We start from the raw sequence: 27395 nt of genomic DNA on the forward strand, positions 1-27395 counted from the left end.
GGTTTGGTTTTTCACTAAAAGTTAAATCCATCATGTATTTCTTAAACTTCAGGTAGGTCTGAATGACAATTTGAATAACTTTTAATAAGTTTGTACTGCTGTGACCAGCAATAAGTGGAGTTCATGGTCTGGGTGTCAAACATTTTGAAAACATTTTTACCTCTGCCATGAAGGTTATGTGGCAGCTGCTGTCTGTTTGGTTGTCTTTCTGTTCGCGAAATAACTCAAAAATTAAAGAATGCCCTTATTAATTAAGGCTAATTGTATTTTCAGATTCTTATTTCAGTATGCTTTTTTTTCTTTTCAAAAATTGATGTCATCATCAACATGTTTTTAACTTTTGAGAAAGGAAGAGAGAGGGAGAGTTCATGGCTGACATCATTGCAGGTTAATCTTTATTGTTTCTTATAAATAGATGCTGGGAACAAACAGTGGGCCAGCATGTTGATGTTAGCACAATGCCTTTTTTCTAATTAAACAGCTTGTCTTTGTTATACCTGCACACAGATAATGGTTCTGTGTGGTGGAGATTGTGTGGGGGCTTTATAAGGACCACAGGGATTTACAATGTAAATGGACTGTATTTATGATGCCCTTTTGTAGTCTTGTCAACCAAGCTGTGGGTTGTATACTTCAAATCAGCACACACCCATTCAGGTGCATGTTCATACGTGGGTCACAGCAAATACATTGTAAGCTATCAGATAAGATTACACAGATAAATGTGCAGCACCAGTGGTCATTTGTGGATGTATATTTTTCTCATGCACACAGAGCTGTAAAACATCAACTGGCCAGCTGTGATACAGCTCCTGTGGCCTGTTATCTACACATGTGAAGGACTTTACAAAAGTCATTCTTTGAATAACCGTGCTCTGATGTTCCATTCTGTGCCTCATCTGAGCATGGTTATTCAAAGAATAACCATGGAACATGTGTCTTTTAAAATATATATACTGACCTCCAGGTGTTAGAAGGTTTTTCTTTGTCTTTCTGAACAAATGCAACAAACAAATAGCAAATGTAAATATTAAGGATGTACATCTACACTCCTGCATTTAAATGAATGATATTTCAAGGTCTTTTTTAAGAGAAACAGATGCATAGGGACTGAGGAGATTTTGGGATATCAGTGTTTCAGCTGAAACTATGTACAGGCAGCAGACAAAGCTTCATTGGAAACATCAGTTGGCTCATTGATTCTTCATGTATATCACACAAAAATACATTAATGAGATATAGAGCTCAATAGCTTTTCAACATTTGACATGACCATCAGTATGTGTTGAAGAAGGAAGAAAATGCTCTGAGGAGTTTATATTGTACTACACAATAATATTTTATTCTCTAACTTCTGTAAATGTACATTTTTCAGTTCATCTTTCTCTTGGATCAGTTGGTGTGATTGCAACTTTGATAACATTTGATAACTTAATTTGATAACATAAAAAGATACTACTACTACTACTACTACTACTACTACTACTACTAATACTAATACTACTACTAATAATGGATTGGATTTTTAATTAAGGAACAATCCATGAAGAAATATATCATACCACCTTAACCCCTGCACAACTGGCTTCACATGATGTGCTCGTTAAACTCTGATGAGTGTTAATTAATTTTCTCATTGGTATTTCTTATAGAGATTGCACAGCACTCATATTTCCATTTATTAAGTCATAAACAAAATCATGAAGCATCACTCCATCCCATTACCTGGAGGTAAATAGCCATTTTGAACCATTTCTGGATTAATTAATTCAACTTTTATGCTACCAAAAAGGGCATAAATGAGGTCTAACCTACCTTGGGATTGTAGGTTTAAGGTTGGTCCTTATTTATTTACTTTTAATGCTTTATTTTAATTTAATTTAATTTTTTTTTAAGTGACCTTCTTTAACTGAGGTTATTTTTATTATCCATGTGTTTTGTTTCTTTCAGTAAATTGTGTTTCAGAATCTGCATGTTAGAAAGGAAGGCCAGAGCAGACGAAGAACTGTACCAAAGCACAGTTTCAATCAAAATGAAAAAAACACACAGAAGTACCTCAAGATCATTGATGCTCTCACAGATTGTTTTTTTTTTTTAAAAAGCATCTGAAGAGAATTGACAGGGTTAATTTTGTGACTGCGCTGAGACTTAAAAAGGTCATGTATCACAATGATTCTTCCTCCATCTGAGACGTGGATCTTAAACAAACTCACTGAAGTACTATTAACCCATTATCATCAAATGAACAAATAGTCAAACAGTGTTGAAGATAACTGTCTGCATTGATCTGAAGCCATGTAAATAAATTAATAATAAAGAAAGACAGAGGTCACTCTTCCAGAACTGAACACTGAACACTGAAAAAAAGCTACACTTAATGTAATAACTTTTCCGGACATTGGTTATTTAAACATGTCCGGTATTGTGCAACATTATAGCCGAGAAATGACTACACGTACCTCTTAATCAGCTTTAAAGCAGAATTTGATTCAATATTAAAACCAATTGTAAGATTCCATCTAAACATGGAGCCATAAGCCGTATTCATGTATTTACAATGTTACTGAGTTTTGAGCAAGGGTGCACACAAGGGGAGTGTGTGTGTGTGTGTGTGTGTGTGTGTGTGTGTGCGTGTGTGTGCGTGTGCGTGTGTGTGTGTGTTTGAGTGTGTGTGTTTGTGTGTGTGAGACAGAGAGAGCAGCAGGAGATAGAGAGAAAGAGAGCGAGAGAGAGAGAAACATTTGTGTACCCCCCTCTCTAATTTGGATTGGTGACGTAAATGAAAGAAACTATATAAACCAGCTGCGGAGCCATGCGCCTCTTATTCCTCTTCAACTGATGTTCACCAAATTACTCTCTGACTTCAGTCTTTGTACACTAGAGACATAATCTCAGAGAGAGAGAGAGTGAGAGAGGGAGAGAGAGTGAGAGAGAGGTCTGTGCGGCGTGCGCCACGCAACAGTTCTCCTGTGTGCACGTGCAGGCGAGGACAAACCGCTTCACTAATCTGTCAGTCCAGCCAGATATAGGTAAGGTTATGGATTCTTTATGTTTTGTTATTATTCAATAATGCAGGAAAGAAATGTTGATGTTGGTGATGTTGATATTGATCAACTTATTTTAAGTCATCAACAGATTATTGTCAAAAAATATCAATATAAGAAAACAAACAAAGATTCAAAGACAACATTGAACAACCACTTACTATGCATCGTCTGCATTTGTAACCTTCCTAAATAATTTGTCGAATGTACTTATAAATGTTTATGTCTGTGAAATGTTAGAAAATGACAAGAAACTGTTGGTGATGTCAGATCTGTTCAATTGAGCCAGCCTGTAGAGTTACATGGCAGAGATTAGGAATGTAACCACAAAATATTCATGGGGGATAAATCAGCTATTTTTGTCTGTTTCAGCCCATATATACTGACATATACATGAAAAAATACACAGTTTGATTCCTCCTTTTCTCCTTATTTTGGTAATAATTGTTAATGTCTTTCAAATGATCACAGAAAAAGTACCAATAGTAGGATCTAAACATTTAATTGCATAGTTTAATCAAATTAAATCAAATCAGCTTTGAGTGTGGGTCTTCTGAAGTACATCTTTGGTCTTTCAGATGTATGTTTATATAACTGAGTTAGTCAGCGATCTGACTGAATTGGAACGGCTATGTTTTTTTGTCATGTATTGTGCTTTTGTTAGCCCAATGGCTGTCCCGACACACTGCAGCTGCATTTGGATGTTTCTTGCGGGAATGTGCGTGTCACTGGTGGCTGGAACAGACTGCAGGAAGGAGTGTGCACTGTGTGTGTACCATCTGCTTGGACAGCAGTCTACTATCTCTTCTCTGGTAAAAAAAAAAACTATATCCATTAATCAGTATGTTGTTTTTGTCTTTTTTTAAGATAAATTAATTAAAGAGAACAATAATCAGTAGAAATTAGTAAGATTTTGTACATCTCAGTTGTTCCGTGTTCTGATATTTAAAAAAAAAATTATTTAAATATATATTTGTTAAAATATAATGACATATCAATTTTTAAAAATCCATATTAAACGATTTCATGTTATTTGTTCTTTTAAGAAAAACATTTAAATGTGTAATGTTATTTCTCATACATGCAACTGGAGGACACAGCATTCCTGCAACACCTGAACTTTAAAGAAAGAAAATTATTCAGACATATAATAAAATATATTTTTCGTGTTTGGAGAAAATATATAATTTGAAAGCAACTTCTTTCAAGGGGAAAATTCCAAATATATGCTGATTTTGTGATGGAATTAAATTCTTTAACAATTTCCTCTGTCACGTTCCGCCCTGATCACTAGGGGGCACTGCTGACATCCAGGCAGTTTTGGTGCCAATACTCAATTTTCCTGTTCATTAATTCTATCTTCATGAGCCAGCGGCAGAAAAAGCTCAGCAAGAATCCGAACACTTTGTTATCAAACAACAATTTGTAATGACGGGGATAAGTGAAATCCAATGACACATATGGGATTTGGAGCAGGATATGTGGTCCAGTGTGCCCCAGGGCCTGCAAAAGGCCTTTAAGTCTGATTATAACTGCTCAGTAGCAGTGATAGCTATTGAGCTCAGATAGTTAAAAGATGCCTCAGATAAGTAGGTGCAGTGGGGGACAAATAGCTGTTAAAGGGGAGCCTTCCATTAGATTAATAACATACTGTTTTTACTCCTTAAGGAACATGCTGGGACAGTTCTTTAGAATGCACTATGGAATGGGATGGAATATTCTCTCAAAAGCATCTGTTGACTAATGCCATTTCCTTCCTTGCAAATTTCTGCCTGCCTTGTATGAGAAAGATGTTGATGGTAGAACCTTCCATCTAATCCCACTTTCATCACATATGCTTATATACTCTAAAATCAACCTGAAAATAAAAGAAATATAAAAAAAAACAACTAATGAAGCAATAAAAATACAAATGAAATCAATGAAAACATGCTGGGTTTGAACCATCGTATAGAAAATTTTGAATATTTGAAAATCCTTGTAGAATTGATTATTTCTATTGCTTAGTACAGACATGGTACAAAGAACAGAATGCACTGAACAGAAAGTAATTATCATTTTCTGCTGCAGGATCTGTCGTTTGTTAATTTTATGCACATCATTTAAAATCAATCTCTCATCAAGAGCTGCAATGAACACTTGAGAGTATATGGATAGGGGAGATGCATCAAACAACAACACCAACACCCCCACAGTGCTCAGCATATTGTGGACAGAAAGTGCCACTTTTTATTCTTTTTTTAGTCAAGTGTGCTACATAAAATTGGTGGCAGTTAGGCAGCTCTGGCAGATAAAAATAATCAGATATTGCTCCAGTAAAAAGACATCAGAGGCTGGTGGCAAGTGTCAGGTCAATTTTTAGCTAAATGAATATGTGAATTTAGGACACTGAAAAACTTTTAAAATGAAGGTTTAAAGTAAAATTCCAGCAAAGACATTTTTTGGAATGTTTATTGCCGATTTAATCATATATCATATTATCATCGCATTTCTTTTCAATCTCAAAAATTTACAATTCCTAAATGTTATAGTTTGTATAGAGTGGGGTGAGGTGTGTAAAACTTTTACAGATTTTTCTCAGGTCACCCAACTGTGTGGGTAGACTATATTGTTTGCGATCTGTTCTACTTCAGTTATCATGTTACTCATACTATTTCAGTGGAGCAATGGTGATACTGAAGGGAATAGAATGGAGGCAAACTCAGCAAGCACCACATTGTGGAGGCGAACCAGTGATGGGGACAATTTTTTATGGTGGACTTGGATTTCTGAGAAGCTACACATCTACAATTGGATATCTAAATATTAATTTGAGATATTCTTTTTTTCAGACATGCTCACTTGAGTGTGAGGGAGAGTTAGACAGCCAAAAGCTTCACCTGTGTCAAGACTTCATCTTAGAGAAGGCAAAAAATGCACCTTTGAATGCCGAATCTGCCCATGAGCTGGAACAGGAAGCAGAAGGCACCATGAGAGCAGATGATATGGGTACAACATTGCCAGGACACCAGCTCGCCAAGAAGTATGGTGGCTTCATGAAGCGCTATGGCGGTTTTATGTCTCGCCGTGACATGCCAGAGGGTGCACTGGAGCATCCTTTGAACCCAGATGAAGAGGAAACTATTCGTCTGGACATTCTGAAGATTCTCAATGCAGCAGCTGGCCATGATAGTGAGGGGGCAGGCAAGGCAGGAGAGGAAGTCAAAAGATATGGGGGCTTCATGCGTCGGGCAGAAGAAGGAGTGGCTCAGGGTGACCTGTTGGAGGCAGTATTAGGTCGGGGGCTCAAGAAGCGTTATGGGGGTTTCATGAGGCGTGTAGGCAGGCCTGAGTGGCTGGTGGACAGCAACAAGAGAGGGGGGGAGTTAAAAAGAGCTTGGGAGAATGGCAATGATTTACAGAAGAGGTATGGAGGATTCATGGATTAGAGCAGTACAGTTGTCACACCTTATCCCTTCAAAACCATTTCTTCTACCACTCATGTTGTGGTGTGGACTTGAATCAACCTCCCACCAGCTCTGCCAATCATGTTGCACCGTTCAGCTTCGTATGATGGTCGGCTGCCTACTTCATCACTCCTGTCTTGTAATCATAAATAATAAACCTGCATTAATTGCATATATAAATCTGTTTAGCTGTCTTGAGTTTCATGTTAGTATTATTTATTAAAAGAATTTATTGATCAAGAAATGCCCAAGTTTATGATTTCTTGTGTGTCTTTGTGTCATGTTGCGGTCTTTTATTAAGGGGCCCACATCATTGATGTGAGCTGTTAAATGATATTCTTTTAACAGTACAATTAGTTTAGGAGAGGGTTAGGGTCCAGGCCGAGGGCAGCCGAAACGAATGATCCACCCACCACTGGCCGGATTTTGCGTGTTGAACGACTGTCACATAAATAAGCCGCACTTACTGGCTGCTAATCAAAGCTTTTTTGTCTATTTTGTTGATTTTCCGTGGCAAAACACAGTATAATAATCATTATCCCCTGAAATTATGTTTGATTGTGCGTTTTTCCTGTGATATTTGGCGTCTGCTGTTACATCTTGATTACAATCCGCTGGTGTCTGAAATCTTTCACGTCATACATATTATATAATACACAAGGTCCGGTGTTTCTCATTTACTTAACACACGTACATAATTCCTATTTCGAACTACAACACATTTCAGACAACGTAATCCGAATTAATGCGGAAGTTAGAGAACATACAGGGCTGTGATTGGCTAGTCCGGGTCATGTGATTTCTCCGTCGATTTGTCCGGGTTTGAGCGGTTGCTTGTGTTTACCGGTAATTTTGATGGGAGTTTCAGCTTTGTCTGCCTTGAGCTTAAAGAAATCGTCACAACGCCGGCAGGAGAACCCCACGTCTATAGCCCAGTAAACAATTCACGTCCCTATGTTTAACAGTCAACATTGAAGTTGTTTTATCAGCTTGGGCGTGGTAACAAACAGCTAGTCAGGAGCAAGGGCACTTGTGTCGTAACTTTAGGCGATGTGGTGAGCAAAGGTCCCGGTTCCAGCTACTACAGCTAGCTACAGTGTTTGACCTCAGGGAAGCCGAGGAGCTCCACTTTCGAACCCGATACAACACCCCGTAACCTGTTGGAGTCTCGGTAAGTTTGAAGTTGTGTCAGGCTGTGTCTTTTGGTTGTTTTAAATGTTGTTAAAGCGTTTTCACCGACTGCATTTCAGAGTATGATACACCATTATAGTGATGCTGAAAGAGAAGTGACAAAGTAGGAAAGCTCCCCGGTGTTCAGCTCAATTGGATCGCCATTTGTTAACACCTGGAAACCATCTAAGGTTGTTAGAAGAAACAATTTAATTTTAGTTTTTTCTCTCACGAGCCACCATGCAGAAGAGCAACCTCCATTAAGCCCTAATGGACCCTTTTCTAAATGAGTCTCAGTAGGAACACCTGTGGTTACTCAACAATTGAGCATTGTCTTATATATAAAAATCAATTTTTCGTCCTACAAGGTTTTAGTCCGGTTTCCATATTATGATTCAGTTTACTCTCAATGATTGCAATCAGACTGATCTCTTAAGTTGCAGAGCATTAAAACCAAAATCTCTTAATCATCCTAGCTGGTAGTTCACACCTCAAGGGTGGTGACAACCACATCTATAGAATTTAATCATGTTCAAATCAATTTGTTGTGTAAGTGAAAATTTCAGTTAGACTTTAAAAAGTTTCCTATTTCTTCCTAGATCGATGATGAATTTCTTCCTGGAAACAATTCAAGTCCTCCTGCTGTCCATCTGGTACAATGTAGAATCATTCATACACCTCTTTGTGCCATTTAAGAAAAAGAATATATCTGGTGAGGTGGTACTGATAACAGGTGCAGGTAGTGGGATCGGCCGCCTCATGGCTCAGGAGTTTGCCGCTCTTGACACGGTGCTGGTTCTCTGGGATATTAACCAGGATGGAATTAAAGAAACGGCTAGACTAGCTAAACAGAGTGGAGCTAAGAAGGTCTACAGCTACTTGTGTGACTGCAGTGACAGGAATGAAGTCTACAGAATGGCTGATCAAGTAAGGACTCCAAGCACTGAATGCATGTTTTCTAAAACTCAGGTTGAGCTCCTCCTCCTTCATTTATTTTAAACCATCTTTGTTTAAGAGCTATAGAATCTATAAAAGTTTCACTTTTCTTGCATTGTCACCTTAAAGAGAATCTATATTTACAGCTTTTATCAAAAATAATTATGTTCTCCCTTCACTCATGCTGTAAAATAAATTTAGCATTTGACAAGTATGTGTAAAAATTGAAACCAAACACCTTTCAGATCCTAAATATTGCCAGCATAATGTTTGCATTCTCTTGTGTGCACCATCACATCATAGTCACAATTATTGCACAGTTTAATTTGATTGCTTCAATACAATACAGACTTGTCTTCAAGATACCACATTTATGTGTATTTATGCCATACCATACGTTAATTTTCTGACCTTTATGCTGTAATAACTTCATTTAAATATTGGTTTGACTATCATGGTATATATGAACATTTTAAATTTGCTTCCTTGGGGCTTTCTGCCTCTGGATGACCTTTTTTTTCTATGCAGGTGAAGCGAGAGGCAGGAGACGTCAGCATTTTGGTGAACAACGCTGGGATTGTGACAGGAAAGAAATTTATGGATGCACCAGATTCACTGATTGAGAAGACAGTTGAGGTCAACAGTATGGCGCATTTCTGGGTCGGTAACTGCAGAACTAACAGCTTTTTTCTATATGATTTCTGACAGGTCCACTTAATGAATAAAGTTTAGAAACCACTCTTTGCTGAATTCCCCGAAGAGTTTGATGTATTGAGATAATAGGTCTTTGTTCTCTTGGCTTGTTTGATATATATGAGAGTTGTGCTTCCATGAGATCTGAACATAGAAAGATTTTAGTTTTTATATGTTAAGTAATGAAGATAATTGGTTTTATTTGGTCTTATTTGTTTGATGTGTTTCCTGTTCAGACTTACAAGGCTTTCCTTCCTGCAATGATTGCCAATAATCACGGCCATCTTGTGAGTATCGCCAGTTCTGCTGGACTCATCGGGGTCAACGGATTGGCAGGTGTGGGCTTTATAACTACAAGTAACATTATTTCATTTCCAGAAGTCAGCTTATTAGCGCATCACAAACTGCAGCATGACAGCACGGCCATTGTTCAGATTTATTAGATGTTTTTCTGTTTAACAAAGAACAAAGGTTAGTGGTGAGTCATTTTTGTCAAAAAGGTGTTAATTAAGCACTTAGTCTGATGGTACATAAGTGATTTCATTTAATTGAAGAACATCAACTGCATAATTAGCTGTTCAGACTATATAAGATTACCAAGATTGTTTCTATTGAAGTTTTGTTCATTTGAGTGTTTGGCATCATCCTGCAGATGAATGTCATCATTCATTCTTGGGACATCTTGGTTTATGTCTATATTTTTGACAAGAAGCCTGTAGCCTTACATCTCCACAATGGCAAATCAATTTCCCATTGCTATGGTCACAAATCCTCTCTTAGATTAGGTTTCATATTTCATAGCTGTGTCTAGATTCTTAACACAGGCTTCAAAGTCTTTCCTAGCTCGGGGAAACATTAATGGTCCAAAAGGTTTAAAGTATTCAGTGGTTCAGTATCAAATGTGGATCTTGGTAAGAAACACATCTCTAACTATAGGTGAGAATTTCTACCCATCTGACTCTTCTTATTGTTCTTTGAAAACATTATTAATTTAATCAGTTCAGGGACATTAAAGAAAGCCTGCAGAAATTGACATTTATGTAAGCATGAATCTAGGTGCATCTCTCACACTCCCTATAGTGAAGAGCAAAAAAATTGTCATGCTGTCAAGAACTTTAGTGCTTAGAAAAGAAACAGCTTGAAAATATGTTATCCATGTTACTGAAAACACTATCAAGTAAATTATTTAAATTTTTTAGCAGTAGTGTATAGTGCTCAGAAATGTATGTTACCAACCAGTGTTACACAATCATCAGTAAACATAATCCTTTGAACTTTGTTCATTTTGACTTTGTCTTAGAGATAAGTTCATTACCACAGTCAGAGTATATCGTTTTGTCGAATATGATGGCTGAGTGGAAGTCGTTATCACTATTACCTCATTATTGAATATTTTTATATTTTAATTTTCCAATAATGTCAAAAATGGTTGTCAGAAAATTGATGCATGCTGCTCCACCTGTTTTAGTTTGTGGGATACAAGAATAAAATACAGTAGAAGTAGAAGAAATATTTTTTTGTCATTGTCAATTAGCTGTCCCAAAAAAGCAAATATTTGATTTTACCTCTAAAAGTAGTTTGAAGTCAACAACAGTTTGAGGTTAATAGCTTTTTGTATTTGTAATGTCTTTTCAGACTACTGTGCCAGTAAGTTTGCTGCAGTGGGTTTTGCAGAGTCAGTTGGTCTGGAGCTACTGGCAACTGGAAAAGATGGTGTGAAGACCACTATTGTGTGCCCATACTTCATCAACACAGGCATGTTTGATGGTTGTCAGACAAAGTAAGTTCTTATTTATGCTTCATTGTGGTTGTCATAATTGTCATGTCAGGTATTAGAGGTTATGGATAGACCAGGGTCTGTATTCACAAAGATTCTCAGAGTCCTCTTTTAGCTTGAATGTGATTGAGGAAGTTTCAGAAAGCAACTTTGAAGAGAGAAAGGGACAGAAATGTTAATCTTAGTGAGGGGGTGGGATTGACCCCATTGTCTGTGTAGATTCTCAATCATCCAGGTCATAGTTATCCAAGGTAAGTTTTCTGTGTCAACTGGACTGTTTTTCTTCTCTTGGAAGACATTTCGCCTTCTATCCAGACGGCTTCTTCAGTTCATTGACCCCATTGCTAGGCATGATGCAGGCTACTAAAAGCTGTGATTGTTCCAAAAATGAAAACAAATGCACTCCTAGTAATGATAGATCATAGAATTTGGACTTTATTAAGAAATCTGTTTTCATGAAAACAATGTAACGGAAATGGCAACGCAGACTCCACGACATGCTAGTACCGCTGGTGGAGAACAAAAAGACGGTAAATTCAGTCCCAGGATCATAACACAAGGAAAGAGGCAGAATTGGGTGTGCATTGCTTGACAAATCAATACATTGTTTCCTGTCCAGGCCATGAGTGTATAAAGCACTGGTAAGTGCTGTACTCCGAAGGCAGAGTGAGAATTGCAGCACACAAGTGAAGTTGTTCTCAGAGTTGTAGGCTACCATTTAGGGTGTGACTGCTGACATTGCTTACTTGGATATTATTTATTGTATGGATGTTATTAAGTTTTCTGTGTTAACTGGACTGTTTAGGCGTGGATCAGCTGCTAAACATCCGTCCCTCTCTGACAAATCATGCATTGAGCTTGGCTATTTTGCCACAATAGCCAAAATCATAACATGCAGATATGAGTCCCATCAATAACACCAACAGCACCAGGAAAGCTGCTATGCCCAAGAATGCCCATTTGTTGGCCTTCAACAAGTGAGCATCCAGTGGAAAGCGAATGACTCGTGCAACAATGCAAGGAAAGTGCCATAATGGTTACCAAGTGACTGAGAACTCAGTTGGCAGAGGGTTGTGACAGACCCAAGTCATCACTGCTACACTGTTGCATTTTTCACATAAACAATTATCGCACTGTTGTGGTGACCTTCATTTCAGCCGTTATTGCATTACTAACCTGGGTGAGAGTAAGTAAGTAGGCTCCTGATAAGGTCAACCACAAAATTATCCCTGTACAATCAAGGCAGTAGCAGCTTATTAAGTTATCGTTAAATACATGGAGAATATCTCTTTCTGCTCTGCCTTTCTGCCAGCTTCTCTGTTTAAGACATTCTTTGGCTCCTTGAAAATCCTCCTTGTTCCACTTAACAGTTTTTAACATTAGGAGCTTTCTTAAGACCAAAGATGCTTTTCTTAGAATGACATCACTAAGAGCAACTATTATTCTTGGGATTGTTTGTGAATACAGGCCCAGACCACCCATCTTAATGTCACATTTCAAGTGGTAAAAATGCTTGTTCTGTGATCTGACAACTCCTAATCAAGCATGAGTGTGAATGCTTGTCTGCGATGTGTCTGTGGGTTCAAAATCAAGCTAAATTTGTGTAGTCTGATCTTGGTATTAGGATTCTTTGTTAATATGGGCCTAGATCTAACTAATGTGGTCTGAATCCAGTCTCATCAGAAAAGGGATATCTTAATGCCAAATGTTAATGCGGTCAATGATCATGATTGACGGTCCAGCTGGTAAATGTTGATTTTTACTGTCGCTAATAGAGAAGACCCAACATTAAGGAATATTATTAATGGATGCTTCTATGCACAGTTTTGAATGAAGCCATAATCACCAGCTCAGAAAATCATAAATCGGTCTCACAGAACACCTACACAAACATAAACAATATTAGTACTATTACGATCAGCTTTAATTAAGTTTTTTCTGCAGATGGCTTCATTGATCAGCAGCTTTTACCTCAGCTAAGCTCTCACTTCAGCTAAGCTCTCAACAGTCAAACCAAATTCACACATTTTCTACATTTCTTTTGACATTTTTCACTGATTGCCCTTTTCTGCTGCCATTCTTATTGCCAAGATGGTACTTTTAAATGTTTGCTAAAAATCCACTTTATTTCCTGTTGCACAGCCTGTAGTAATTACACTTTACATATTGATATAGATTTTCCAGTCGTAGCCTTTTATATGGTGTTTGTGTTTCTTTACATCTCTCTCATATTTCCCCCTGAAAGCATTGTGGGATTTGGTACCTGGCAGTAATGGTTATTGGTCCTGATGTGACACAGAAGTGAAAATAAGCCTCTCTATTTATTTAATCACAATAGAGCGAATTCAAGGTAATGCAATTTAGAATGTAGAAACGGTAATAAAATGATTTTTAAAAACTTTCATCTTTATAGTCATTAATAAACATAATGGAGTGCCCAGTCTGGTACATCCACATCTCATTTTGAAGCTTTTGACTATAATTATGGTTGGCAATTTCATTGCATTTTTTGATTGTCCACCACAGCCACTATCCTGTTGCATTTCTAGTGTTGAGATTACCACAAGGACTGAAATTATTTTTCCAGTAAGTGGATGTATAAAAATAGAGGCCAATTTTGTATCCCGTTATTTTAATCCATGTTTAATCCTGATTTCTACTTGTACACTTTGTGGAGGCAGCAAATGGGAACAACTGCCCAATATTTATGTTAAACCCAAAATAAAAGATGGTAGATATGGATTTGAATAATTTTAAATGGCTCACCTCTACAGCAAAGAGGCATTGGCAATACTGCAGTGAACAGCACAATATTATCCTGACTGAAACCACTCAGCCTTATATTCTGTAACGGCTTTATTTCGTGCATTTAAAAAAATTTTTTTTTTTAACTTGTCACTGAGAACATCAATTGTCTATAGGGGTCTTTTTGGTCCACTCCTGGATGTCCTAAGATTTCAAAGGTGTTTGAACACTTGTTTCTATCTTTATTTCTGTCTTACCTTATCTATCAAGCTGTTCCTTAAAGGCATGAGGATACAAAACTTGATGCCAGCATGAACCTCCAGGCCTGTCACTTTTCTACTTCTCACATCAGTGCTAAAATGTCTTTAAATAGCCACTTCTTCCTGCCTCAACCTTCAGCTCTTTCAAGGCCAACTAGGCAGATATGCTACCTTTCTGGTCCAATCAACCACTCACCCCAACATCATCTCACCATTCAGTTGAGTTTGTTTGTGGCTGTGGATTCTTATTGTTTTCCAGAAGCATTTAGTGCTGATTTTCTAGCATTTCAGCTAGTCCTTTGTCATTTTCCTCATCACAGTAGAGGCATGCCTTTTTCTTTTCTTTTTTTTTTTAAATCTGTGACACCTGGTGGTCTGGATGCATCCATGTGTATGATGTGTCAAATGCATACATGCATGTATTGACTGTGTGCAGTAGGTGGGATTTACTGGCCTTTGGAGATCGGATGTCTATCTGCCTGAGACCTCAATGTAGTGGTCAGTAGATGAGTTATAGCTCAGGGGAAAAATCTTTGTCTACGTCACAATATTGTATGATTCAGACCTCGGCCAAAACAGCAAAAAACCTGCGCACCAATACGTGCCTGAGTTACTCTGAAACAGTTTTACTTTATTCAATGGCCATTGAGTTGGTTCTATATTGTTTCTCATTTTTTCTTTTAAGCACTGCAGAAACAAAGAACCATCCTCTTGTATTTACTCTTTTAATGCTCTACTGCTGTATTGCTACCCTGATGCATAGCACAGTATAGCTGGTTTGTAGTCATGTGATTGAATTAAAGCAAAAAATTCAGATAGTGCCGGGGTGGCCAACCAGTCAGAGCCTAAGAGCCACATTTTTTACTGTGATGAGCCACATCATACACATGCGCACACATGAACATCACCTCATCCCTTCCTCACACACACAGACCTCTGCTTAGCCAGATTTATTGTAAATGTCACACACCAACATATTAATGACAGAATTTGACTTCTACAGACCACGGGCCAGTCATTTTCAACAATGAACATTGTGTGCACTGTCTCACACACACAAACTCTCAGTTCAACTAAGTCCACAAACAAAAATATAATGATTAAAATATCTTTTTTTTCTCTTACTATGCATGTTGCTTAGTGGGACTTCTGGCATTCCTTGCTTTGAACAATCCTCTTCAAATCTGGCTTGTATTCAGTTGTTGCCACGCGAAGCAATTCTTTCACATGGGTGTCAGTCAGAACAGATCGATGCTTTGATTTCACGTGTTTTAGGGTAGAAAACACAGACTTGCAGACGTATGTTGACCCAAATATTGAAAGTATCTTAAGCGCAGCCCGTTTGACATTGGGGTATTTTTCCATTGGCACACTTTTCCAGAACTCAATGGCCCCTTCCCTTAAAGCACGTTTCAGTTGGTCCTCCTCACAAAGATCAATAATCTCCAACTCAGCTGCAGCCTCATCTGTGACTAGCGGGGCTTTCAAACAGTGCAGCTCCACATTAAATGGGTCAGCGAGGAATGCAATTTGCGGCCTTTTCAGTTGTAGATCACGGAACTGGGTCACGAAGCTTTCGTGCAGGTTTTCTCGTTTGGCTGTGCCTTTTTTTCCCTGCCATTTTGAAGTCGAACTTGACACTAATTGCTTACTCAAAAGATCTTGTCCCTACTGAGAAACTTTGCGGTATTTTCATCTAACGCGCATGCGCGCTTGGCGAAGGTACCGTATTGAACTCAAGCGAAGCGAACACGCACATTTAAAAAAAAAACACAAACCCAAACTTCGATATGAACGTTAGAGCCGAGCCACGGGCTGGCCAGGCCTGAGATAGTGTGAAGGAAGTGGTGAACAGTAATGGCAAATGACAGAAATGGAGTATTCAAACGTGTTGGATGAGCCTGCATGTAATAGATATCATCTAAAAATAGACATATCAGATATGATCTGTACACAGAGAAGTGTTTTTTCCCCTACCTTGGGTCAGAACAAGTACCTACATTTGAGAATCGCTGGCCATGACTAACGACATCATTAGCATTGCTAAAAACAAAGACACAGATAGCCACTTAGCTTCAAAATCCAAGTTGTTGAACAAACTCTAGAGGGTGATATCAAAGTTAGCTATGTTTTCAGTAATATATTAGAGTCTGGAATTGTTTGGACAGTAGTCTTGCAAAAAGTTTTGCATATTAATGCCAAACACAAAATAAAACCAGAAATGCAACTTGTTTCGGTTGATGCAAACCCTTCAAAGCAGGTTGGGAAGAATTGGAGGTAGAAGTTTGATAATTAAAGACCGCAACCTGAAGTGAATTTAACTTTATTTAAATTTATAGAAGAATGGTGAATGTATGCAGAACAGTGTTTAAGCATCCAACTTTATTTTTGTGATTTATAGTTTATAGTTGCTCAGTGTGGTTTATGGATATGACTGCGGAAGGAAGTGATGATCATTTTTATTATGTCCTTTTAGGTGGCCAACATTGCTCCCAATTTTGGACCCGCAGTATGTGGCCAAGAAAATCATCAACGCTGTGCTGACGGACCAGGTGTACCTGTTGCTTCCCAGGAGCATGTATTTCATCGCTGCTCTCAAAAAGTTAGTTCACCATTTCTTTTACTTTGTTACATTAATTTGTACCAAAGCAGGAAAGATGGATTGACCTCTGTCTCCTAAATGGGCAGAAATATTTAATGTCACCATCTTTGGTTTTATACTGTGCATTATTCACTTGGGATCACTTGGGTTTGAATGCGATCCATCAATGCAATTTTTTGCTGGAATCTAACTTTTTATGATGGGTCATTTGAAAAATGTGAATTTTCAATTTAATTGTTCTTAACAATATCAATCAATCTTTATATAGCGTCTTTTACAATCAAAATTGTTTCTAAGCGCTTTACAGAATCCCAGGGCCTGACCCCAAACAAGCAACAGTGGCAAGGAAAAACTCCCCTTTAACAGGAAGAAACCTTGAGCAGAACCAGGCTCATTTAGGGGGACCCTCCTGCTAATGGCCGGCTGGGAAGAGAGAGAGGAGAAGGGGGGAGGACAGGTAGAGGAGAGAATAGGCATAGGATATTATTTTTTTATTTTGGTATAAATGAAAATAAATGCATTCAATTATACTGCCAGCAGGAAAATTCACACTCTACTATACAATAATGTATGTTCCATTAATTACATAATATTGCCAGGGTTTGGAACAAAGGTATTGTCAGGGTCTGTTGGGAACGTCTGGCTGAGCTGTCTGTCAGGGAGGTCTTGAACTCCCACCTCCGGATGAGCTTCTCCCAGATCCCGAGGGAGGTTGGGGGCATTGAGTTGGAGTGGACCATGTTCTCTGCCTCCATTGTTGACACGGCAGCTTGGAGCTGTGGACGCAAGGTCTCTGGTGCCAGCCGCGGTGGCAAACCCCAAATGTGGCAGGCCAAGCAAGCTGCAGTGCTTGCTTGGGGGCAACAACATGAGTCTGAGAGGAGTTTAGTGAGTCCATGAAGAATGACTATTGGTCGGCCTCGAAAAAAATTCTGGCAGTGCTATGCCAACACTGTTTGCAATGTGGGTGCGGAACTTTTGACCTCAACTGTGAATATTGTCAGATGGTAGAAGAAATACTTTGAAGAGCTCCTCAATCACATCCACACACCTTCCACTGAGGAAGGTGTGTTGTCTCTGAGGTGGACTCATCATCATCCAATCCAAGGTCGGTAGTTGGTAAGCTTCTAGTTGGCAAGGAGTTTGTGGTGGATGAGATCTGTCCTGAGTACCTCAAGCCTCTGGACCTTTTGGATTTGTTTTGGTTGACACGCCTCTGTAGCATCGCGCGGCGGTCAAAGACATTGCCTCTGGAACGGGGTGGATCTTTTTGTAAAAGGGGGCCCGAGGGTCTGTTCCAACTACAGGGGCATCACACTTCTCAGCCTCCCTGGGTAGGTCTACTCCAGGGTACTAGAGAGGAGAATTCAGCTGAAAGTCGAACCATGGATTCAGGAGGAACATGGTTTTTGTCCCGGTCGTGGACCACTTGACCAGTTCTATACCCTCCACAGGGTGCTTGAGGGTACATGATAGCTTGCACAACCAATCAATGTGTAATTTGTTGATCTGGAAAAGGCTTTCAACCGTGTCCCTTAAGGTATCCTGTGTGGGGGGTGCTCCACAAGTAAGGAGTCTGTGGCCCTCTGCGAAGGGCCGTTCAGTCTCTGTATGAACGGAGCTTGGATCACATTTGCCGTAAGTCAGACCTGTTTCCGATGCATGATGGAGTTGGGCAGGGCTGCCCTTTGTCACTGGTTCTGTTCAGAATTTTTTTGGACAGAATTTCTATGCATGGCTCATGTTATCCTGTTGACTTCATCAACGCAGGACCTACAACATGTAATGGCCTGCTTTGCAGCTGAGAGTGAAGCAGCTTGGATGAGAATAAGCACTTCCAAGCCTGATCCATACCTTGCTCTTCTTGTAAATTCCTTTAATACAATTTCTCATCTGGGACAGTGATCCAATAATTCCTTTTGATGCCTATGCACTCTAACAGTAATTTTGGCCTTAACCCCCCCCTCCACATATGTGGAGCATCAGGAAGCTCAAATCGCATTTTATCCATAATGTAATGCTTAGATACAGTCAACAACTACACTTTGCTAGTAAAAACTTGGGTGCATTTTTGCCTTAGCATCTGGCACAATTCTTTGATATGAGCTATGTAACATGGTACATTATCCTGCTGGAAGTAGGCATCGGTAGATGAGTCAACTGTGGTCATAAAGGGATGGACATGGTGAGCAACAATACTAAGGTAGCCTGGGGCGTTTAAATGATGCTCAGTTTTTTCTGAGGGGTGCAAAGCAGGACAAGCATATATCCCCCTACAATATTACACCACCAGCAGCCTGAACTGTTGATTCAAGGCAGAATAGATCCATGCTTTCATATTGTTTATACCAAATTCTGACTTTAGACCAGGCAACATTTTTCTATTGTCCAATTTTGTTATCCTGCATGAGTTGTAGCCTTACTTTGGTTGTTTGATTCGTAGATAGCATTTGTTAGGTTGTGTTATGCGCTCAGAGATGGTATTCTGCATTCAATGGCATAATGAGTGGTTATTTGAGTTATTTCGCCTTTCTATAATTTCTAAACAATCTGCCCATTTTCCTCTGACCTCACATTAACAAGGTATTTTTGTCCAAACAAATTCTGCTCACTCGTTTCCTCTTTTTCGGACCATTCTCTTTCAACCCTAGAGATGCTTGTGCATAGAAATCCCAGTTGATCAGCAGTTTCTGAAATACTCAGACCAGCCCCTCTGGCACCAAGAATGCCGCAGTCAGTCACTAAAATCCCCTTTCATTCCCATTCTGATGCTGGATTTGAACTTCAGCAAGTTGTCTTGACCAAATCTACATGCCTGAATGCATTGAGTTGCGGCCATGTTATTGGTTAATTAGTTATTTGTGAAAACAAGCAATTGAACAGATGTACCTAATAAAGTAGCCAGTGAGTGTACATCTAATTTCTTCAGTATAATTGAGTGTCCTAAAGCAAAACATTTCAGCCTTAATTTATAACAGGTAAGAAATTTACCTAAATGTCTAAAAAATACAGAGGATACAAGAAACATACAATCAGCCCCATAATTTCCAGTGACTTGGTGCAAATGTTAGGCTATAACATGAAACATGTATGTTTTCAACCCCCAAAGAGATGATTAATGATGTCAAAATTTTGGCTTTATTTCACAAAGCTTGGTGCCAACAACACATTTTTTAGCCAAGGAGATGCCTGAATCTCCAGTCATCTGACACGTATGTTGGCCTGATGCCCAGTGAGGCTGTAATCTTTAGATCTCACATGACTGCTGTCTTCTGCTGAACTGTAAGAGGATTCTTCTTCACTTGGCAGTTTGATATTGCCATTCAAAAGGGTATTAATGAGTACCGTTTTATTCTCAACCAAGGAAACAAGCCTCGACAAAGTCATCAAACATCCTTTTACCTCTAACATGTTCAGCAAGTTTGTTCATACAATAATGATGTCACATGTGTTTTAAATGTGGCTCCTGAGGTTAGACAGATTCAAATCCTAAATGATCAATAACTGATAGCTCTCACTGATGGCAGTGAAGTTTTGTGTATATCTTCCTCAACCTTTCCCTTCGTCCTCTTCAGCATTCTCCATTGGAAGCTGAGTACCCTTCTTGACTCTTACCTGGGATTGTCAATTGAAGCAGACTACCGTGTCAAGCTCAGTCTGCACTCCAAATTGCATTAGCATGTAATCAACATGTTTGGCTGCTAACACATTTTGCTCCTACTCACAGCAAATGTTACTGTTACCACTCAACTCCACAAGTCTTTGTTTTGTTTATATTTGTGACTAATAAGGAGACGCCACCGTATTGTATGTAACACATCTGATTTGCCCACTCCAGCTGGCCGTTCATTAGGAAGAAACCTACTTTACCAAACATGAAGATTGGCCTTTGACTATGTTTTTTAAAAACACATTTTCAGTGGAATGACAGGGCTAAGTATAGTTTCAGCTTTTGTGGTATCTGTTTTTTTGGGTGTTTGTGGCTTGAGGGCTATGAGGGATCACCTGGGTTGAGGTCTGTTGACTACAGTGCACCATGAAGAGGTGGTATTGTTTTGTACCTGATAGGTTCTCCTGACTGGTAAAGCTCTTTTTCTATATGATGATTATGTCAGTGTCTGTAGCTTTAGGTCTTCTGCCACAGTGACTGTACAGTCTGTAGATTTTCTGATTATTGCTGTGAAATGAATAAAGGTCTGTTATTTTCATGGTGTTGACCAGAGCCATGCTTCTTTTTCATCTTTAAATAAATTAACATTTAGACAATTTGCACTAATGTGCAATTGGTAGTTGTCATAAATATAACCATAAATTTAGTTGAATACCCCATGAGTCCATGTATTTTGGTCATGGTATTAGTGATGTAACACAGATTTTGCATCTGTTTGAAACTATGAAACAGACATATGGAGAAGTGTAGGGGGAAATTAGGTTGTCCTTTGCCTTGTTTTTACAAATACATCAAGTAAATCTCCTCTAGACTTCACCCAAAAGGCTTCTGTAAGACTGAGATCAATTGGAATAAGGTTTGCTGCTCTTATAAGATCAGAATGGGAGCTTTTTGTTAAAAGTGCCATCACCACCACATGTGGTGGGTGACATCACACTGATTGCTTGCAACAGAAAGAAGTTGGATGGAGGTTTAAAGACAACAAGAGGAGTTTCATCACATTTACAGCTAATAAATACTGAACAGAGGGTAAATGGTTGCGCAATTGCTTGTTTTACATGATAAAAGAAACGGCATCAATCCATAAAAGCCCTGCAAAAGATCCAACGTCCAGAGTCGCCAGAGATGTGACTAAAAATGTTTGTTGTCCATTAAATCATTTTAAACTTCATCTTATTCTCCTGAAGATGAGTCATGAAAAATAGGAATTTTTTCAGCACTTTCAAACTGAAAACTGTATGCATCTGCCACACATTCAGCCTGTTGAGTCTGGTCCAGCACCTCCTGGATGAATGTTCTCTGTTTAAAGCAATATATGAAAAGGAGCTGTGCAGACATGTCCTCTGAGAGCAGATAAAGTCTGAAGACCTCAGTGAGGTCAGCATCTTTGGTGTTTTGGTGTAAAATGATGTGAATCCTAGCACATATACGGTACTCCATATGTATACTTATTTATGAGGAAACTATGAACAGATAAATATTCGCTTAGAACAGGAAGAACTCTTCCTGTTCATAGATCCCATGTGCAAGGAAAGGTATGTGTTTATGAAACTCACATTTTACAGTGCATGATACCCCAGAATGGTGCACACAGAGTAGATTGAGCGGAAGCAGAGGAGCTTTCAAATTCGTGCAGCTGCAGAGGAGATGCCTGTAAGAGCCAAAGTCATCAGGATACTCTGAAACACAACAATGTGAACAAAAGGTGGGATTATGTGTGTGTCTAGATAGTGTTTCAGGTACATATTCTCTTTATATGACAGATATATGATAACCACAACAAAACCTATGTAACCACAACTATCCAGTCCTTTCCTCTTTTCTTCTACTGGTGACTTATGGTGTTGAGGTAGAACATGTGTCAGTGTTCCTTCAGAACCCACTCCTGTCAGATCATTCTTTGATCACTTTTACATTTATGATTAAGGATTCTTCTATCCTCAGAGCACAGTCTTACTATAGCAGATGTCTTTCAGATAATGCTGTAGCTAAGTTTAAGGAAGCGATCCCTGTGCTAATCCCAGGACCACTGTGTGTTTCCCCAGGGATCAATCATTATAATCTTAGCCCTGCTGAGGTTGACTCTATTCCTGAAGGTGCAGCAACCTCACTGAGAATCACGCTTGATTCTGTTGCCCCCCTGAAAAAGAAAATAGTAAATCAGAGGAGGTGTGCCCCCTGGTATAATTCACATATCAGGACCCTCAAGCAGAAAGCGCGCAAACTAGAAAGGAAGTGGCATTCTTGTAAAATTGACAGCTATCATGTAGCCTGGAAAGACTGTCTATTAGTTTACAAAAAGGCCCTCCGTAAGGCTAGAACAGCTTATTTCTCTTCTTTAATTGAGGAAAATAAGAACAACCCTAGGTTTCTTTTCAGCACTGTGGCCAAATTAACCAAGAGTCACAGTGTTTTAGATCCACGTATCCCTTCTTCCCTTAGTGGTGAAGACTTCATGAGCTTCTTCACTGATAAAGTTCTAGCTATCAGAGAAAAAGCTAACCAGGCCATCCCAACAACTGGACCATCACCAGATGTGCTGACTGTGGGAACATACAGGTTCTCCAACGAGCCCTTAAACTCCTTCACTCCTATATATTTTTCTGAGGCGTCATCGCTATTTCAGAAATCCAAGTCCACCACTTGTCTTTTAGATCCTATCCCAACACACCTGTTGAAGGATGTTTTACCATTGATAGGCAGCTCTATCCTGGACCAGATCAATGGTTCTTTAGTGACAGGTTATGTACCCCGGTCCTACAAGGTGGCAGTGATTAAGCCATTGGTTAAAAAACCATCACTGGATCCCGATGTGTTAGCAAATTACAGGCCGATATCCAACCTTCCTTTTATCTCTAAAATTCTTGAGAAGGTGGTGGAGACTCAGTTACTGGAGCACCTGCAGAGAAACAGCCTGTTTGAAGGCTTTAGAGCTGATCACAGCACAGAAACAGCACTTCTTAAAGTTACTAATGTTCTTCTTATAGCTTCAGATCATGGACTGGTCTCTATGCTGGTTCTGCTGCACCTCAGTGCTGCTTTTGATACAGTTGATCACAGCATCCTGTTACATAGACTGGAACATGTGATTGGGATTAAAGGGACAGCACTAGACTGGTTTAGATCATATTTATCTGATCGATACCAGTTTCCTCATGTCCATGGTGTTCCCTCTTCATACAGTAGGGTTAGCCACGGAGTTCCAGAAGGTTCTGTACTTGGACTAATCCTTTTCACCTTGTACATGCTTCCCTTAGGGAACTTTATTCGGCAGCATGGGATACATTTTCATTGTTATGCTGATGACACTCAGCTTTATTTATCCATGAAACCAGAGGAGACAGAGAAGTTAGTGAAGCTTCAGACCTGTCTTAAAGACATAAAGTCCTGGATGTCTTCAAATTTGGCTGCAGCCAGAGTTCTGACAGGTATTGACAAAGGAGATCACATAACTCCTGTAATGACGTCTCTTCATTGGCTGCCCGTTAAATATAGAATAATTTTTAAAACCCTTCTTTTGACCTACAAGGTCCTCAGAGGCCTAGCTCCATCCTACCTGGAGGAGCTAGTGACACCTTACCAGCCCAATAGACCACTCCGCTCTCAGAATGCTGGTCTACTTGTGGTTCCCAGAGTGTCTAGGAGTAGAATGGGGGGGCGAGCATTTAGCTACCAGGCCCCCCTGCTATGGGGGGCCTGGTAGCTTCCTGTCCAGGTACGGGAGGCTGACTCCATCGCTACTTTTAAGATCAGACTTAAAACCTACCTCTTTGAAAAAACTTATTGTTACTAATTCTATCATCAAATCATCATGTTACTATCATAGACAGACAAACTATCATACTTAGGGGGTCGTCTAATCATTAGGTTAACATCTTAGCTATGCTGTTATAGGCCAAGGCTGCCAGGGTCCGGAAACATGATCACCTGACAGGCCTCTGTCACCCCACTGGGTCATCCTCTCCTCTCCTCTCCTCTCCATTCTATCATCTACCTGTCCTCCCCCCCTCTCCTCTCTCTCTACCCAGCCGGCCATCAGCAGGAGGGTCCCCCTACATGAGCCTGGTCCTGCTCAAGGTTTCTTCCTGTTAAAGGGGAGTTTTTCCTTGCCACTGTTGCTTGTTGGGGGTTAGGCCCTGGGATTATGGAAAGCGCCTTGAAACAATTTTGATTGTATAAGACGCTATATAAATAAAGATGAAATAAAGATGATTGCTGGACAAGTGCGGGCCATCATTGCCACACTTCTGCTGCAGCTCAATAACTGTGAATGATCAATGATTGTATTCTCTTCTCTCCAACTGTTCACCATCACCTTTTCCCTGTCTGGTGCCTTTGTGTCATTCTCTTTCTCCTTTGTTTTTCTTTCCACTTGGATCTGTCTGTGTCAGATATTTCGATGCATTTGTTATAGTTTGTAATATTGAGACTAGTAAAAAGTTAATTATCCTAAGTTCAAATGTTAAACATTGGTTTTTAACCGTATTTGGATTTGATACTGTTTAGTTAAGAGGTTACATACAAAGTGAGACCCTGAAGCATTATCTGCTGGGGTGGGGGGTTCATTACCCTTAGTTACATTGTGTGTGCGCACTGTCAGCTACACACCATAAACATTCTGTCTTGTGTTAAGTGGTCGTTGAGGTTCAATAAGAGTAACCATTTTAATTGACGATGTATTTGAAGTCCTGAAACTTCTCCCCGTGTCCATAATTGGGTGATGAAGAGCGTGAACAAAATGAAGCATCATTTTGTTGATGTGCATTGTAGAATGTTCAGCAGTCCAACCCTCTGCTGTGGCTGTTGGAGAGGAAGGCTAGAGTAAGTCTGCCATTACTTGACCTAAAGGATTACAACATATAAGATACGTGCTGTTAGATTTCTGATCTTCATGCCTACAGTTGTAAAACTTCCAACACTTGATTTGTCCTTTGATAAAAACACGTTCCCTCATTCTTCTTCTTTTTCGTTGGGCTATTTGTCTGAGCACAGAGCCATTATTCTCTATTAGGCTTTTCATCTTTGGAACGCAGCTCACACCAGTTGAGTGACTGTTTTCCTCTCTGTTTATTTTACATAAAGGCCATTGTATTCCGTATTTAAAAATGTGTTGTTACCCACTTTTGTCTCTTCTCCCTCTTTGAAGACAGGCATTGTTGGAGGACTGTTAGTCATTCTGCAGCTGTTAATAGGCTGATTTAGGAAGGGATGCAGAAAGGCTTCAATCTTTCTAGTTATTTAACATGGAACATTAGCACTAATGTACTGTTTCATTAGCAGTTACTCGTGATATGAATTTATAATGATGTCAGATTAAAACAAAGGTTCCATATTCCACAAGCTAATGCCGCATTGAGTGAAACTGGGCTTGAGCAATTTAGATTTTATATAAACTTAGAAATCTGTCTATGGTTTATTTACAGAAACTACAAACTATTTTGAATGTACTATATAAAAATGCAAATACACATATGTGTACATGTTTATAAAAAAAAATAAAGAGATAAATACATAATGGTGTGTTTTATCCTCTACAGCATCCTTCCAATGAAGCAAGGAATTGTTCTTGGTCAGTATCTGGGAGCTTTCAACCTTATGGACACATTCAGAGGGCACTCCAAAAAACAAGAGTGACTGAAGACTGAAATCAAATGAATGAGGCATATATTTAAACCTCTATGAAATTATCATCCTATGTACCGGTAATTAAGGAATAGCTATCTAGGGCCACCGAGCTTGTATTTTAATTGTTAAAGTTAATGTGTCCTTTATTTCACTTTTAAAACCAATATACACATTGTTTTATTATGTAGGGTTAATGAAAATTATTAAACAGTAATTATTTTAGCCAAAAGATATGCTTTAATATTACCACTTTAACTAAGCACATTTAGACCTGTTCAGAGGGAGTTTAACTAGTTTGTAGTGTATGACATCCCATCTGTTCTCAAAATCTTCAAAATATTAGATTTTTAAACAAAAGTTTGATATAAGTAATGTTCTCCAATAATTACCTTGATATTAATACAAAAGAATTGTAGGGATAGAGACAGATACTACCGGTAATCCCATCTCCCAACACAGCTGTAAACTTAAAGGAAAGGTAACTTGGCTTTTACAGATTTATCACAAAATGTATATTTTCTATGACTTTCTTGTCTGGCAATAATGGTCAGTCCAAACCATTCAGATGTCTTGTATTTTCACTGGAATATGAAGGGAAATTTGAAGTAGTGGTAAATATTTGGTTGTATTGATGTTAGTCAGGATAATCCTGGTAGATGTGTATCTTTACTGAAGTACTTAATGAGGTAAACACTGTCAAATGTGTTTTTAAAATTCTTTAAGTGTGGACCGAAGACTGAAGCGTTCCTCTTATACACATACAGTATACAGATTGTTGTATAAATGTGTTCATGATTTCCACAAGGAAACCTGTTCTCTCTAAATTTCACTTTGCCTTCTGAAGGAGCACACCTTTAAGATGAAACAAAATGTTTCTATTGTAGAATATAAATGTACTTTTCTTTGACCTATTTGTGTGTCCTTTGTCATTTCAAATGTAAGTCTGTCAGTAATATTTTCATGATGAACATTGTGAAGAAATGCAAAGACAGGGTTACCTAATGTGAATTTCAGACCTTTTTCAGATCCACAGTATTTGGCTGAAATTTGTACTTTAACTGAGTATGTTTTAATCCAGGTTCTGATTATAAATGTTTCAGTTGTGTCATTTAATTTCTCATCCCTGTTTGACTGTTAATGCATTTTACTGTGATTCTGTGTGGCCGCATTTATTATTGGTAACATTTAAATCTGCCTTAACTCATTGTGAACCTGTTTTTGTTAAATTTCAAAAATATGCTGTTGTGATTTACACATCCGCTAAACCTGATATAAGGCTTGTTGAAGGCTTTTAAAGACACATGTAGCTATCTTGAAGGCAAAAAAAACAGTTTGCACAAGTCAGTATACTGTATATCCTGATAATGTTCTATAATCTTCTGATATCTGTCAATAAAGCAATCTCAACACAATACAGAGCATTATTG

General features: G+C 38.9%; 2 protein-coding genes across 3 annotated transcripts; both read left to right on the forward strand.

Annotated features, from left to right (window-relative positions):
• Window positions 1-2829: 2829 nt before the first annotated feature.
• Window positions 2830-6734, forward strand: LOC105418119 (proenkephalin-A). The gene is made up of 3 exons (XM_011616369.2): window positions 2830-3029; window positions 3709-3856; window positions 5876-6734. Exons 2-3 carry the CDS (start codon window positions 3713-3715, stop codon window positions 6470-6472), a joined length of 741 nt encoding a protein of 246 aa, XP_011614671.1. The 5' UTR covers window positions 2830-3029; window positions 3709-3712; the 3' UTR covers window positions 6473-6734.
• Window positions 6735-7278: 544 nt separating this feature from the next.
• LOC101062133 (short chain dehydrogenase/reductase family 16C member 5) lies at window positions 7279-27380 on the forward strand. 2 transcript variants are annotated; one of them, XM_011616348.2, is made up of 7 exons: window positions 7279-7661; window positions 8260-8587; window positions 9125-9256; window positions 9526-9625; window positions 10925-11069; window positions 16548-16673; window positions 20249-20895. In XM_011616348.2, the coding sequence occupies exons 2-7, from the start codon at window positions 8264-8266 to the stop codon at window positions 20349-20351; spliced, it is 930 nt and encodes a 309-aa protein (XP_011614650.1). In that variant the 5' UTR covers window positions 7279-7661; window positions 8260-8263; the 3' UTR covers window positions 20352-20895. The 2 variants fall into 2 exon arrangements, with proteins under 2 accessions (XP_011614650.1, XP_003975540.2); XM_003975491.3 differs by lacking the exon at window positions 20249-20895 and adding an exon at window positions 25881-27380 and having other exon boundaries at window positions 7280-7661.
• Window positions 27381-27395: the final 15 nt, after the last annotated feature.

The sequence above is a fragment of the Takifugu rubripes genome, chromosome 22, assembly GCF_901000725.2.
Source record: "Takifugu rubripes chromosome 22, fTakRub1.2, whole genome shotgun sequence".
Taxonomy (NCBI): domain Eukaryota; kingdom Metazoa; phylum Chordata; class Actinopteri; order Tetraodontiformes; family Tetraodontidae; genus Takifugu; species Takifugu rubripes.

Bases quoted from the DNA above. Each gene is read 5' to 3' on its own strand.
- LOC101062133 (XM_011616348.2), top strand. From the start codon at position 8,264: ATGATGAATTTCTTCCTGGAAACAATTCAAGTCCTCCTGCTGTCCATC. The intron at 8,588-9,124 runs GTAAGGACTCCA...TTTTCTATGCAG, and splicing joins TCTACAGAATGGCTGATCAA to GTGAAGCGAGAGGCAGGAGA. The intron at 9,257-9,525 runs GTCGGTAACTGC...TTTCCTGTTCAG, and splicing joins ACAGTATGGCGCATTTCTGG to ACTTACAAGGCTTTCCTTCC.
- LOC105418119 (XM_011616369.2), top strand. From the start codon at position 3,713: ATGGCTGTCCCGACACACTGCAGCTGCATTTGGATGTTTCTTGCGGGA. The intron at 3,857-5,875 runs GTAAAAAAAAAA...TCTTTTTTTCAG, and splicing joins AGTCTACTATCTCTTCTCTG to ACATGCTCACTTGAGTGTGA.